We start from the raw sequence: 16,129 nt of genomic DNA on the forward strand, positions 1-16,129 counted from the left end.
ACCGCAGGCGTGGGTCGTTCCGTGCCTCATCCTGAAGCAAGGGCGCGACCGCAACTGGGGAAAGGAGCCTGCTCGACCCTAGTGCACACACCCTGATTTAACTAAAGGCACTGAAGCGGGGACCTGCGCTCATGGGGGGAATGGCTGCCGGCTCACCCCAAGACAGAGCGCAGCTGGCCAGGGAATTCTATTCCAGAGGATCCCTAGGGCAGTCCGCACTGGTTGCCACGGCAACCCCACGCTCTTGGCGGAGCCGGCGCGCGCCGCGGGGCTCAGCCACTACCGGAAGTGACGTATTTCACCTGCCGTGCAAGGGTGGGGTGGGACGGGGGTGCGGAGGTGCAGCCGCCGCCAGCCAGTCGGGAGCGCGCAAGGCGCAGGGTGACTGAGACCCCGGGTGAGAGCCGCCTACCTTCAGTCACCGCCCACGGCCGGGCCGCCACCATGGCGCTTCTGCTGCGATTCGTCGTCTTGTGGGGAGTCGCGGGTGAGTGGGGGGCAATTCAGTTCCTAGGGTTCCTGTTGCCGGCACCGCCCTGGGGCGCTCGCTGCCTGCGGCCACCCGGGAACAATGAGGCGTGGGGGAGGGGACGGGTGCGGTTTGGGGGCGCTGCGGCAGTGGTGGCCGTGCGGGGGGTATCAAAATGGGGTGGTTTGCGGAGCCGGGCGTGCGAGCCGGGAAGGTGGAATGGCTCGGAATAGAGCCATGCAGGGGCATGAAGTGTCCGGGGGGAGTTGGAGATGGTGGGGACCGAGCCCCGAGATGAGGGGCGGCGGTACAGGGGCTCCTCGGGCGCGGGTGGTGGGCGCGGCGTGCCGGATGCGCCTGGCGTCTCTCCCAGACCATTCTTTGCTGCGGGTGCAAGCTTTGCTTTATTCGCGCTTGCCTTTTCCCTTGTTAGCCGCGGTGTTGTGTCCGCCCGGGGTTACTCGATTTCCAAAGCCTTGGGCTGCGAGTTTGCAGGTGTTGAGCAGTCCAAACGGGGAGGCTGAATTACAAACGCCATGATTAAATAGACACCGAGCTTTTCAGTGCCTCAAATCGTCCAGGCTACCTCTAGGAAAGAGGCGCTGAACGAACAGTAGCCTGAGCCTTCTTGGTCTGGTAGAAGAGGAGAGCCCAAGCACGAGCTGTTACCTAGAAGGTAACTCGACGAAGTAGACCGTGTTAAATCAAAAGTAGATTCCAGCAAAATAAATAAATAAATAAATAAAAAATGCGGTTTTGGTTTCCGCAGTCCCGGCGCAAAGTGCAAAGGAGAAATTCGTAACCTCGGTTTGAATTTATGATGAGTTAATTCATTTTGAAGATAAGAGGGGATGACTTGTACGGGGCACTTCTTAAAGGATTCGCCAAGTACGTTTTTCGACTGCGTCTTTCTCGGGAGGGGAAAAAAGGCATTTAAAAAATGCGTGGACTATTAGAAGGCACAATCATTTGACACTTTAAGTGATCTGTTTTCATGTCAGTGTTTTAACTACCTGATCTTGTTTGTCAGGGTAAGCACTTGTATTTTAGAACCAAATTGTTAATTAAAGGAAAAAAAAATCCATAGGTGGGACCCTGGAGACACATTCGTGTAGCTTCTGGAAGGATTTTTTTTTTTTTTTAAGCCTGAAAGGATCGGGTGGCCCTTTCTGTTGGGATGGCTCTCCGTTTCCTGTTGAAATGTTAATTCCATTGTTGGATGCCACATCTGTGAGCATTACTCATGGGATCAACATTCTATTACCAAGTCTAATCTTCAGACTATAGCACCACCTCCACCTTTTTGATACATATCATTTAGACTTGGGTGAAATGTCCAAAGTAAAGCTTCTGCAAAAGATGAAGGGTCAGTAACCAGTTTACTTGGTACATTCCCATCTTTGTTTTGTCAAGGACTAAGCTGAAGTTGAAGTGGAGAACACATGTTCTCTATGGGAAGAATATTTTAGGCTACATTTAGAGCAGAAAAGTGGAATAACATAAACAATGTAGAGGATTTAAAAAAAATTTTTTTAATGTTTATTTATTTTTGAGAGAGACAGAGATAGAGTGCGAGCTCGGGAGGGGCAGAGAGAGGAGGAGACAGAATCTGAAGCAGGCTCCAGGCTGTCAACGCAGGGCCCGAGGTGGGACTCGAACTCACAAATTTAGGAGATCATGACTGAGCCCACATTGGCCGCTTAACCGACTGAGCCACCCAGGCGCCCTGAAGAGGATTCTGTTTTTCACCCCCTGGGGATGTCCAACTAATTGTCTGGATCTCATTTTTTCTGGGTGCCTCACTTTGTTAGGCACAATGAGCTTCTCATTAAAGGACTATTGTCCTTAGCTTAACAAGACAACTATTTTTAGTTCCAATTTCCCAGTTTAGGGAACAACTCAAAAACTATGTAACTGATGTATGGCTTCGAGTATTTCTTGAGATACTCTTTGCCATTTTAGAAGTCCGTTGCTATGAATTCAGTTTGGGTGGTAACATGATTGGCTTCTACATTTGGCAAAACAGAGTGGAGGAGGCTTACAGATTAAAAATTGCAGTGCTATTTTTCTTCTAGATTTGTCTCCATATGGGTTGTAAAGCGTTTTGTGGTATATTCTGGTTGCTAGTGGAAGTCCTTTTGATGCATTTTATTACCCACCCAGCAGCAAGTCATACTACCTAAGTCACACTAATAATAGTGCCAGTGGTAGTGCCACTAATAATAGTGGCAGTGGTAGTATAGCTGTAGCAATCGTAGTAAAATTAAAGCCTTGATTGAGCAGTTATTAAATGCCAGACACTGTTAAGGGCTTTACATATACTCCATCTACCTAGTAACCTTAGAGGGTGTGTATTACAATGATCCCTATTGTACATGTGAGGAAACTGAGGCATAGAATAGTTATATAACTTAATTTGCCAAGGTCACAAACTTCCTCTTTAATCCTTGCTCTTACCACCATGTTATTTTGCCTCTTTCCTCTTTGATTACCTCTGATTGACATCCTAAATTTTTGTCACTGGTTATCTGTCATGTAATAAGAACCTGCTGTGTGCCAAATACTGAAGTCTTCTGTTATTAGCCCTTTTTTGATTTTAGTTGAGTGCTTCCTGGCACCATTATGAAGACACCGGGAGTCAGGGCTTAGTGTTGTAAAACTGACGTGGCCCATGTACCAGCAGCATCAGCATCACCTGGGGATCTTGTTAAAGTTTGGGGGGCTGCTGTTTCTCACACTGTCAGCATGAGTGAAACTAAAAATTACTTGTCTACCTACAGCTTGTTAGTCGTTTGATGGCTGCAGGCCCCTGTCCTTTCTGTGTGCCTCAGTTGCTTTATGTGTCAATAGTAGGGATCCTACCACCGCAGAGTTGTTGAGGAGCAAAGTGAAATGTTTATCATTTTGCTTTCCGGAAGTCTTCTTTTGCATAAAATATATGAAGATTAAGTGGGAACTTTATCTCCTCTATATATGTCTCTTACTGTTCACATTTTGGCCATTATACCAACCACCTAAAAAAAGTCACCCCTCCTCAGAGGCAAGCCACGTTAGATTGGCTCCTTACCCTGCTCGTTGTGGGGTGTCCATCAGTCACTCAGTTTATCTCATTGCACTAGGTCAGAGGGCAGGGGCATGACCTGTGTTCTTGTTACAGTCCCAGTGTTAGTTAGCTTGTGATATGTGGCAAATAGCAAATGTTCAGCAATATTGTGTGGCTAAAAGTTTGCAGCTTTTTTACCACTACGCCTGTGTATATGACGTAGCTCTCATCGGTTCCATTTCTCTCTCTCTCTCTCTCTCTTTCCCTTCTCATCAAATAAAGATGGTCCTTCTAGTGATCATTCCAGTAGCCTTGTCTCATTCAGTTGTTAGTCTAAAGTTAAGCTTCTGCTTTATCTTTGATCTCATTGTTCTGTTCCACTTTAGTTGCCAAAGGTAACAATCACCGTGTTCCAAATCCGCTTATCTTTTGGAACTTCTTTTTGGTTCTTTCCCACCCTGTTAACTTGCTCTTCATTGACTTCTACAGAAGGTCCCTAAAATGTCAACCTTAGCCAAGATTTGGCCCATAGTCCTCTTCTTTCAATCTTAGACCTGGGTGACCTCATCTACCCATTACTGTAACCTCCAAACAGTTGCTAATGACTTAAAAATAGTGCCAGCTCAGCCTACCTCTCCTTTGAATTCTGGGCCACTGTTTCCAACTGCTTAACATTCACATTCCATCCGAATGCACTTTAGTACCTTACACTGTGCAAGTCTGGAGCCGAACTCATCCGTTAATTAATTGATTAATGATCCAATCATTCAAATATTTATGGCCTACTATGTACTGTGCCTGTACTAGGCGCCCTTACAGTAGTAGGTGCAAAGGTTTGATAGGACATTCCCAGCAGATGGTACAGCTTTTGCAAAGTCATGGAGTTCTGAAAGGATATAATGTATTGTGAGAGGTGAGAAATTCAGTGCATTAGAGCATCTAACCAGCACTTCTCAAAGTTTTGATGTGTGCCTGAGTCTTTCTTATAAGAAAATATGGGGTGAGGCCTGAGATTTTGCCTTTTAACCAGTGACCCACACTGTGGGTGGGTGAAGATCTAAGGCTGTGCCAGGAGCTTAGTAGATGAAGATGATGGACAGCTGTCAAGTGCTGCCACCCTCCTTGGTGGTACAAAGAAGCTTGTGAAGGCATTAAAAAAAGTGAGATTATACACTGAGATTATTCTCTTGAATGATGAACCTGGAGGCAGTTCTGGAGGCAGATAGAACCAATAGATCTGATACAGGAAGCTATCTGGGATGATCTACACATAAGCAGTCCCTGTTAAAAAAAAACAAAAACACAAGAGTTGTGTTGGGCTTCCTCTGGTGTGAAAAGTTTTAAGGGAAATACAGTGAAACCTGATACCTGGTTGGTTGCAAGAAAAAGTTGGAGAGAAGCAGTAAGATTTCTGGCTTTGGGAGAATGGTGAAGTCACTAACCAACAGAGGGTAAAGAAAAAAGGAGCAAGTTTTAGGGGAAATGACCAATGAGCTTAAGTTTAGACAGGTGATATTTGAGGAGCCCGAAGGGAATGGAGGTAAAAAATACCTATTAGGAAGATTGAAACAAAGGACTGGATCTCAGGAAAGACAAAGTTTGGTGATAGAGAATTGAGAATCACCACTGATAGGTGGCATCTGTGTAAGGTTAACCAGGAAAAGCTGGTAGGACTAGGAGAGATGGTGAAATGTGACACTGGAGAGCATCAACATCTAATAAGTAAACAGAGGGTGAATAATAAGGAGTGATGGGGGGGGCATGTAGGAGAACTATGGGATGAGGGTATCCCAGAAACTGATGTAGAAATGAGGCCAGTGGGTCTTACCATTGGGAGATTATTGGCGACATTCAGGAAGTTCTTGATTCCATAAGGAGGACAGTTTTCTGTAGGGGATAGAGTACAGCGGGATTTTCATATATTAAGGAGTGGGCATCAGGTAAGTAAAGAATGAAAAACACGCTTAACGTTTGCAGTTGTCTTGACAGTGAAACATTGCACAAATGACCTTCATTCCAAGGGACAGTAGCAGAAGCTAAGCAGCTAAGGACTCCCTTACCTTCCAGCCACCCAGACTTAGAACCTTGTTCCTTATTTTCCTTTGTGCACCATTTCCTCCTTGTACCTTAAATATTGGGGTTCCTCAGTTTATGGCTTCAGTTAGCGTTTATGTCTTGACAGCTTCCAATCTATTTCTAGTTTGTCTCCCAAGCTTTTTCCCCTCATTTGAAACCACCCACTTGACATCCCTGCTTCGACTTTCTGCAGGTGCCTCCAATTGAACCTGTCTACATAACGACTGTTCCCTCTCCCATTAAGTGGCTTTTTCAGCTAGCAAAATACCCAGGCAGAAATCTGGGTACCTTACTGACTCTTCCTGTTCTCTCATCTGCTTACATCCAGTCACTTTCTGAGTCACTTGTATCCCTCCAGCCACTACTCGTAGTCCAGGTTATCACCTCTTAAGATGGTTGAAATAGCTTCGTTGGCCTTTGATTAAGTGAATTTTTCCCTACTCCAAGCACATTACATTACTGGAGTGTGTTCTAATGTTTGTCAGGTGGGCCTTTATTGTAATTGTTTTTCCTGACCAGACTGTACATTTCATGATGTCAAGGATTGTCTGTTGATTCCATATTGTGTTCCCAGTGTATGCACAGCCCATGCTAATTAAATGGGAAAATGTTCTAGACAGGAATTGATGTTTGTTGGCTTGTGGAAAAAGACCTGGAGGGAAAGAGCACTTGAAGATCAAGAGTATGTTCCTCACAGAAGAGGTGAGCAGGGCTGGGCTCCGTACCCTGCACAGGCAAGCTGTGTGTGTCTGTTTTGCCCTGAGCTCAGTAATGGAGTGAATTTGCGTTAACACCGTCTCATTGTAATCTCCTGTTGCAGCCTGTTCTCCCAATCATGTTGTTTCTACCTTTCCTCTGTTTTATACAAATCATTATCAGGTGTAATTAAATAAAGGCAAGAATTGATAGTGGGAACTTTTGGTTCATTTATTTGGTGGCCAGCAAGAAATGGATAAAGTAACTAGCCCATGGGGTGCCTGGATGGCTTAGCCAGTTGAGTAATTGACTTCAGCTCAGGTCATGATCTTGCCATTCATGAGTTTGAACCCCACATCAGGCTTGCTGCTGTCACCCTGTCAGTGCAGACCCCACTTCGGATTCTCTCTCCCACTCTCTTTCTGCCCCTCCCCCACTTGCACGCACACACTCAAAAAAATAAATAAAACATTAAAAAAATACATTTGTAAAATGATAAAGTAACCCAGAACATAATTAAAAATTATGTAATTAAAAAGAACTTAAGGCTTTATCCTGCTGTTTTTCATCTTATCTTACATATTTTTTTTTTTTAATTTTTTTAAATTTTTTTTTTTCAACGTTTATTTATTTTTGGGACAGAGAGAGACAGAGCATGAACGGGGGAGGGGCAGAGAGAGAGGGAGACACAGAATCGGAAACAGGCTCCAGGCTCTGAGCCATCAGCCCAGAGCCCGACGCGGGGCTCGAACTCACAGACTGTGAGATCGTGACCTGGCTGAAGTCGGACGCTTAACCGACTGCGCCACCCAGGCGCCCTTATCTTACATATTTTTAAGAAAACAAATCTAATATTCTAGAATAATTGTTACATTGGTGTTGGAATTAGACTGGTTTCTATTAGGAGTGTGGTGCGAAATATAAGTAAAAAGCAACAACCTTTTCTAGTGGTGGTTCCCTACTCATTTTCTACTCCACATTTGGGGGGGGGGTGCGGAAATGACAAACAGTGGAATGTGAAGGGGTTGGAAAACATCACCCTGGCATGGTGAAGTGAGCTGTTGGGGGAGCTGGTTTGGAGTTCATGGTTTGGTGATCTCTTTGGGGGTCTATTATTGGTATTGCTTTGTAAGTTGTTCAGTCTGTTGAATCCATTACGGTCTCTGTAAAAATGCAAAGAAAGCTGAAAATGTTTCTACATTCACTGGTGAAATGGTGACTTAAAGAGACAATTTCTCTTTTGTGCTTTTGCACAGGCCTTTTCTGTCACCTTTCTTCCCTCACCTCATTGACTCACTCTTCCTGGTTTTTAACAAAGAGTTAGCCAATTAGAGTTTAAGCATTAAAGGCCTTAACTTGACTCAGCATTATTTGCAATTTTAATTAGCAGTGTGCTGTAGAAGAAAAGACTGTGGTCTGCCCTGTTGACAAAGAGAAGGTAGGATAAGGGAGGGAGATAATAGTCTATTTTAGGGTAAGTGTGAGATCAAGGCATGGTCTAGTTTGTCCTTTGATAGTTGGTGAGAAAAAGGATTAACAGTCAAATTAACCATTGTTAATTGGTTAACTGAGACAATGCAAATTTCCTGTGAAACTATGAAATCACTTTCATTCTTTCAGAGGTATTTTATAAGTTGGAATGTGAATGGCTTTGATTTAATTTACTTCTAAGACATAAAAATTTGTTTAGATTTTAAGAAGAAACAGTAACTAATTGTAATCACGACCTCACCATTTTATAGTGTAAATGTATGTTTTGTGTGAGTTTTACAGGTTTCTCCAAAGGAAGGGTAGTTTGGCTGCACAGATCACATGCTCTCAAGGAATCTCAAGAAACATTCAGATACAGTGAATCAAATGTGTTCAGCCACATCTCTGTTAAATCCTTAGAGTGACTGTAGCTGACCCTCTCAGGCTCACTTGGATTCCCCAGGGAAGAGAGCTTTGAACTCTTGAATACCAGACGAGTCCCATGGGGGTTTTCCTTAATGGCCCAGACAAAAACTCTTGAGTATTTTGTGCCCTGGGTAGTTTGTACGGTAAAATTGAGAAGAGTCTTTAACCTACTTGGTGGCACAATGTGAAATCTGATACTTTTAGAATCTACTGGTAACTCTGGGCTGGAAAAGTGATTGTACCTTTTTTACCCCCTGCTAAATATACACGTATATTTTATTTCAAAAAACACATTATAGAAGTCTTAAATTTATATTTTACAATAAAAGATACCAATATATGCATTGTTTGTATAACTTCATGGACTGGAATTTGAATCAGTGCTATGTTGCGGTCACTATAGACCATCACACTGAACCACGATGCATAGTTATGATGTACCATATATTTTTTTGAGTTTAGTTATTTTGAGAGAGATTGAGAGTATGCGCTCGAGCTGGGGGTGGGGTTGGCAGAGAAGCGGGAGAGAGAATCTCAAGTAGGCTCCGAGTGTTGTCAGCGAGGAGCCCCAACGCTGGGCTCGAATTCTTGTACTGTGAGACATAACTGAGCTGAAATCAAGAGTCAGATGCTCACCGACTGAGCCACCCAGGCACCTTATTTTTTAAGACAATTTCACACCCATCTCATTTGGGTCTTCTCTTCTGACATCCTTGGGGTAGGAAGAACAGTTTGTATTACTCTAATTTATAGGAATTAAGTCCAATAAATTGTCACATTGGTCTAAACAGTACTGTCCAGTAGAAATATAATGCAAGACACATATGTAATTTAAAGTTTTCTGGTAGCCACATTTAAAAGTAAAAAGAAAAAGTGAAATTCATTTGAATATGTATTTTGTTCCTTTTTCTGGCTTGCCTTAAGCATATGTATGGATGTTACAGGGGTGGTGGGATTTAGATGGAATTGGAGCTCTCGGGCTCCTGAGCCCTACCAGGTTGTACCTTGTTAGAAATATTTGAGTCCAGAGTTGTGAGACAATACAGTTCTTCGGAAAATATATATTTTGTTTAACTCAGTATATACAAAATAGTTCCATGTGATCAAATTAAACATTAATAAGATTAAAATTTTTTTTCTCACTAATTCTCTGAAATCTGGTTAGTATTTGGCCTACACACGTCTCAGTTTGCACCAGCCATGTCTGAAGTGCTCAGTAGCCGAATGTGACTAGCAGCTATCCTGGTGGTCAGCACACGTCTAGAATTTGAAGCTTTAGTTCCAGTCACCTTCTAACATAACTAGTCTCGGAACATCCTGCTAACTGAACAAACATGGGTGTAGTGTTCTTATGAGATAATTATGTTATTATTTGTATCCATAGTATTCTTATTGGTAACATGCTAGCTAACTTTCTTGAAATTATGAGAACAATTGTTACCCATGCACAAAACTATATTAGCTGCCCTTATTTGATTGCTATGTGCATTTACATCTTAGGTATGAGGCAGAAAAAACAAATACATGCACCAAAATCACATTTTTAACTTGCCTGTGAGGGCAATAAATGCATTTATGGAAAGGTGGAAAATAAGGACAGAATGGCCCCTGATGATGGTTGCTAGGGAAATTTGAATTCACTTTGGGATATTAGAAAGGAATTAATGCCAGTATTGAGGCAATCAAGTTAGACATGCTTACAACGGAGATGATTTTCTTATTGTAATGAACCCTTTTTTTCTTACCTTCAGGATTTTCCATAAGGAGATAATATTATTTACTCGTTTTGCTGTTATATCTATTTCTTTGCTTTCTTACTTACTGTGAGCTCATCTTTTTAACACATTTCACCTGAGGGGTGGGTGTGTGTGTGTGTGTGTGTGTGTTGCCAAGTACTCACTTTTCCTGTTTCATGTTAATTAAAGGAAGGGAAGAGAGCCTGAGGTTTTTATGAGCAAGGAGGCAAAGGCAGATTTTTAACAACAGAGCGTATTCTGTGAAGGCGATGAAAGTATTCACCATGGCAATGGATCTACTTTACCCATAAGGCAAAATATGCCGTTTGCGTTTGTTTTGCCAGAGAATTCTAAAATTAGAAAACATGGGGAAGGTAACATAGTTCGACAAAAGGCTTAGACTTAATTCTGATTGCAGTTGAGATTTGAATTTCTTGAGAGGAGTATTTGTGTGTGTGGAGAGGGTGGGGGGAGAGAGGGTGGGGAAGGGTTGGTCACAATCCAAGACAGAAAATCTGTCTTGCGTGTTTACTTTCTTAATTTCCCCTGGCTTTCCTTTATAATTCACATTTTTCCTGGTCCTGGTTTATAATATATATCGAATATTTCTTATTCAGAACTTCAATTCTTATGGAAGACATTTGGGGGTAAATAGATTATAATGTGTACATGTGGGTGAGGTTTTGTGCCAGATGCTTCAGAAGATGTGAAGAAGACACCATTCTGATACCGTAGGAAAGCTTCAGTTCAGAGAAGCGAGTCAGGCACTTACTCCCCAGCTCTGATTCTCAGCAGAGGAGGATGGGGATCAGAGTAGAAATGTTACGTGATATAAAAATGTATGGTTTTCTGGTTATTCTCTTTGGGCCCCACTGGCTTCTCCACACTACTTTCCCCTCCTTCATCCTTGTGTCCTAGACCTTCAACCTTGAGACTCCTGCCCTCTCCTTATACTAAACTTCTGGTTGCTTCTTCACAATGACTGAGAAATGCCTTACCTCATACTCCTGTCCTGCCCCCATCACAGCATTATGTTTCATTTTTACAGTTCATTCTTCCACCATTCTTACATAGCAGTTCCTTGACCTCTCAAATACAGTGATTTTCTCTCTAGTTTACTTAGGTAACCCTCTCTTTATACTTTTTCCTCTGAAATCTTGAACTCTGTGGTCATTGGCACCTAGAGCTTTCCTGAAATTCTGTCGTACCTTCTTGCTATCAGTGAGATCTTCAGGCCTTTAACCACCCTCTATCCCACTTCTGGTTACTTTAAAACAAGAATTTCTTTAATAATCCAGGGTCCCCTGGTCAGACCTCAGTTCTCATCTCTGATATGGATTGATCTTCCAGGCCAGTTTCTTTGGTCCTGCTCATGGACTGTGATGCTCAGCTGTGTACATTGGAGAGACTTTATTGTCCACTTTAGCTAGACTTTTTTTTTTTTAATATATAAAGTCCATTTATAAAGCAGTGGGATGTGATTTTTTTAACAAAAACAAAATAAAAATAACTTTTATCTCTAACTCATTCAGCTCTTTTAAAATTTCTTTAAAAGTAAACCTTTTAGGGTTGTCTGTCTCAGTTGGTAGAGCATGCAACTCTTAATCTTGGGGTCATGAGTTTGAGCCTCATGTTGGGTAGAGTTTACCTAAATTTTAAAAATTAAAGAAGAAAAGTAAACCTTTTATCTCAAGTATGTCATTTATGCATACAGAAGCGCAAAGTTTAGAGCATTATTTACAGGTGTACAGGTGAGAGCATTATCACAAAACAGAAACATCCGTGTAATTCTTACCCTGAGTAGGAAATAGAATATAACCCACATTTCTCATTTCGCAACAACTCTTCCCTGACCACACATCATACTCCGCTACTTTCTTTCTACCCTTGAGAGCCAAGTTCCTCAAAACTGTCATTTCTGTCTACTGACATATCTCAAGTCCCCGGCCTTTTCCAGTCACTTCTTCACTCTCTTCTGATTTCTAACAGTGTAGGTTAGTATTAACACTTTATAGAAATGGAATTATACGATATATGTTTTGTGGGGGGGGTTTTTGGTGTAACTTTCACTTATGTTTGTAAGATCATTCATTTTTTGTAGCTGTAGATTGTTTGCATTGCTACATGGTATTCTATTGTGTGGCGAAATCACAATTGACTTACCCATTTTACTGTGGCTGGACATTTTTTTCCAATTTTTTGCTATTGTGAAAAATGCTGCTGTGACTTTCTCATTCATATGTTTCAGTGCACATTTGCACACATTTCTCTACCTGTGAATGTTGTTTCTGGGGTCCCATAGATAATACCTGTGTTTAGCTTTAGTTGAAACGGCTGCACAGTTTTCCAGAATTAATCGTGCAGGTTGACACTCCCACCAATAGAGTGTGCGAGTTTCCATTGTTCCATGTCCCCATCAAAGCCTTTTATCATTTTGGCTCTTCTGAGGGGTGCATATTGCTACATCCCCCTTTTTTAATTATTATTATTTTATGTTTATTTATTTTTGAGACAGAGAGAGACAGAGCATGAGCAGGGAAGGGGCAGAGAGAGAGGGAGACACAGAATCCAAAGCAGGCTCCAGGCTCTGAGCTGTCAGGACAGAGCCTGATGCCAGGCTCGAACTTGTCAACTGCGAGATTAGGACCTGGGCTGAAGTCAGACGCTCAACCGACTGAGCCACCCAGGCGTCCCAGTGCCACATCATTTTTAGAAAACATTTTAATTATGGAAATTTTCAAATCCATAAAACTAGAGAAAAGGGTATGGTAAGGTCAGTATGTAGATCTTTGCTCAGCTTCATCGACTATGAGCTTGTATCATTTGGACTCGTGGTACCATTCTGCAGTCTCTCACTTCTTTCCCCATTCCTTTCACAGGTATTTCAGAACTTGAACCTGCCTTCCAAAACCCTCTGCCCACATTTTTTTCTGCCTCTTTTATTCTAAGTAAATGCTGTTTGCCTCCTTTGTCACAGAGGAAATAGAGGCTATCAGGTACAAATTCCCTTAATTTCTTGTACCTTAGTGAATAAGCTTATCCATAATTGTACTGTCCTCTTAACTCCTTCCCTCCATTCTTATTTAAAGGTTGTCTTATTTCTTATTTTCTAGGCATCATTCTTTCTGGGGTCTTGATCCTTCAGTTTCTGAGGGTTCTGCTCTGTGTATTTTTAAACCTCTTTCATTCTATTTGCTCTTTCCTTTTGACTTGTATAAACATGCTCTACATTTCCCATTTCACAACAACCCTTCATTGACCACACATCATACTCTGCCACTTTCCTCCTACCCTTGAGAGCCAGTTCCTTAAAACAGTAGCCTTCTACTTCTGTGTCTAGTCACACATCTCAACCTTTGTAGTTAGCTGTATTCCACTGTAACTGCCCAAAGCCATCACTAAATCAGATTTGACCTAGGTCACCAGTGATGTTCTTTTTGTCAAACCTAGTGGATACATTTCAGTGTCATTTATTTACAAAACAGATTTTAAGTTCGTCCTGTATGGAAGGCACTGCTAAGTGTGAGTGATAAAAGATTAAAAAGTACCTTCCCTGGGGCTCCTGGGTGGCTCAGTCGGTTAAGCGTCTGACCTCGGCTCAGGTCATGATCTCGCGGTCCGTGAGTTCAAGCCCCGCGTCGGGTTCTGTGCTGACAGCTCAGAGCCTGGAGTCTGTTTCAGATTCTGTGTCTCCCTCTCTCTGACCCTCCCCCGTTCATGCTCTGTCTCTCTCTGTCTCAAAAATAAATAAACATTAAAAAAAAATTTAAAAAGTACCTTCCCAACACTACAGGAGTTTATGTCCTAGAAGTGACATAGTGTTATAGGATGACAGTGAATTGTCATATTAGATGTTGTTTATTGAAAGATGATACCATGTTGCGCTAGAACTGTTCTAAAAGCTTTACATACATTCTTTTATTTAATTCCTACAATGAAGTAGGCACTATTACTATTGATTGTCATTTTATTTTTGAAAAAATTTTTAATGTTTATTTTTTGGGAGAGAAAGAGACAAGAGTATGATGAGCAGGGGAGGGGCAGAGAGAGAGGGAGACACAGAATCCAAAGTAGGCTCCCGGCTCTGAGCTGTCAGCACAGAGCCTGATGCAGGCCTCAAACTCACGAACCATGAGATCATGGCCTGAGCCCAAGTTGGATACTTAACTGACTGAGTCACCCAGGCGCCCGTATTGATTCCCATTGTAAGAGAGAAACACACGGACTTAAAAATGCTAGAAACTTACCAATCATTTAGTAAGCTCAATATGAATTTGAACCCAAATCTTACTTTGGAGCCAATGCTATTAATGGACAGAACTGTTTTCATAATTCAGTATGCAAATGTTTCAGAAATGTCTGCACATTTAAGTGAGCTCAGAACTACTTCTTACTTACTACCTTTGAGTTGCAGAAGAAGGGGAGGAGATAGATGTCAGGGGAAGACTTCTTGTTGGTTGATTGATTATCTAAAATTAGGACATATTTAGATCTGAAGTAGACATTTTGGTTCAGTATCCTTAATTTATGTTTAAGCCCTAAAGAAGCAACAACATGTTCAAAATGATAATGGGTTTCTTGTTATTGTTACTGTTTTGTGACAAATGACAACAGATTCCTAGTCTGGTATTTATTTCCTTGTTAAAAAAAAGGTTCACCCAGGGGTGCCTGGCTGGCTCAGTTGGTAGAGCATGAAACTCTTGATCTCATGGTTTTGAGTTCAAGCCCCACGTTGGATGTAGAGATAAGTTTAAAATCTTTTTTTTTTTTTTTTTTTTGTTTTTTTTTTTTTTTAATTTTTTTTTCAATGTTTATTTATTTTTTTGGGACAGAGAGAGACAGAGCATGAACGAGGGAGGGGCAGAGAGAGAGGGAGACACAGAATCGGAAACAGGCTCCAGGCTCTGAGCCATCAGCCCAGAGCCTGACGCGGGGCTCGAACTCACGGACCGCGAGATCATGACCTGGCTGAAGTCGGGCGCTTAACCGACTGCGCCACCCAGGCGCCCCTAAAATCTTTTGTTTTAAACAATTTTTAAAGTTTATTTATTTTGAGAGAGAGAGAGGAGCCAGGCACACATGTGTGCGTGAGAGCAGTTGAAGTGGCAGAGAGAGGGAAAAAGAATCCCAAGCAGGTTCTGTGCTGTCAGTGCTGAGCCAGACATGGGGCTCTATCCCACGAACTGTGACATTATGACCTGAACTGAAATCAAGAGCCAGCCGCTTAAGAAACTGAGTCACTTGGAAGTTTTGTATAGCAGAGGAAAGTGTGAACTTCAAACTCTCCTCCACCATAGTGATTGGAGTGGGGTCTAAAACCTACTCTTGTATTTCATACTGATTTTTAAAACAAGATGTCTGTGTTCAAGGGTGTTTACTGGTGGACTTCAACTCAACAGGATAAGTGTGGGAACATCTTGCTCCCCGTAGTAGCCCAGATACCTCTCAGGGTCTTGATTTCTTCACTGTAAAATGGGGATAATAGTAGTACCTCCTTCAAAGAGAATTTAAAGAGTTAATATGTATACACCTTTTTAAAAAAATATGTATACACTTTTGAAAAGTGCCTGACACATAATCTCAGTCACTGTTAGTTATTGTTTATTGTTAAGGATTTCCCCATTTCCATCTCTCTTTATTTCCTGGGTACTTTTTATTTCTCCTTGGGAGTGGGGAGCTGAAAATTTATATTTAAGAAACTGTATAGAAAAGCATGTAAGTATACTCAGTGTCATTTTTCATTCTTAATTAACTTATCTGACCGTCAGTATTATTTTCTTAGCTCTAAGTACATATTAACATACTGTACTGGGTAGCCCATATAGGAATTAAACAATTAAAACCGGTAGACAGCCAAGAGCATAATTTCTACCTTCCTGTAAGTGTTTTCTTCTCTCCTCCGGCAATATTGAAAGGCCTAGTTGGAGCAGTTAAATGTCTTTTTTTTTTTCCCCCCTAGACACACTCACTATGTAGGTGACTTTTAAAAATTGCTAATTCTGAGGTGCCTGGGTGGTTCAGTAAGTTAAGCATCTGACTCTTGATTTCAGCTCAGGTCATGATCTCACGGTTCAGTTTGTGAGTTCAAGCCCCATGTTGGGCTCTGCACTGACAACAGCACAGAGCCTGCTTGAGATTCTCTCTCTCCCTCTCTCTGCCCCTCTGCTGCTCATGCGTGTTCTCTCTCTCTCTCTCTCCCTCCCTCCCTCTCCC

The 16,129-nt window shown here is 42.0% G+C and overlaps 1 protein-coding gene across 3 annotated transcripts in view; it reads left to right on the forward strand.

The window, feature by feature from the left end:
- The first annotated feature begins 319 nt into the window (after positions 1-319).
- Positions 320-16,129, forward strand: part of CXADR (CXADR Ig-like cell adhesion molecule) — a 56,894-nt gene continuing 41,084 nt past the window's right edge. For 2 of the 3 annotated variants that reach the window (XM_030329581.1, XM_030329582.2), the window contains exon 1: positions 346-487. In XM_030329581.1, coding sequence (XP_030185441.1) covers positions 445-487 — 43 coding nt within the window. In that variant the 5' untranslated portion in view covers positions 346-444. Of the gene's footprint in view, positions 488-16,129 lie in introns of all 3 variants that reach the window. The other variant, XM_030329580.2, reaches the window with a different exon arrangement.

Source organism: Lynx canadensis, chromosome C2, assembly GCF_007474595.2.
Source record: "Lynx canadensis isolate LIC74 chromosome C2, mLynCan4.pri.v2, whole genome shotgun sequence".
NCBI classification, from domain to species: Eukaryota; Metazoa; Chordata; class Mammalia; order Carnivora; family Felidae; genus Lynx; species Lynx canadensis.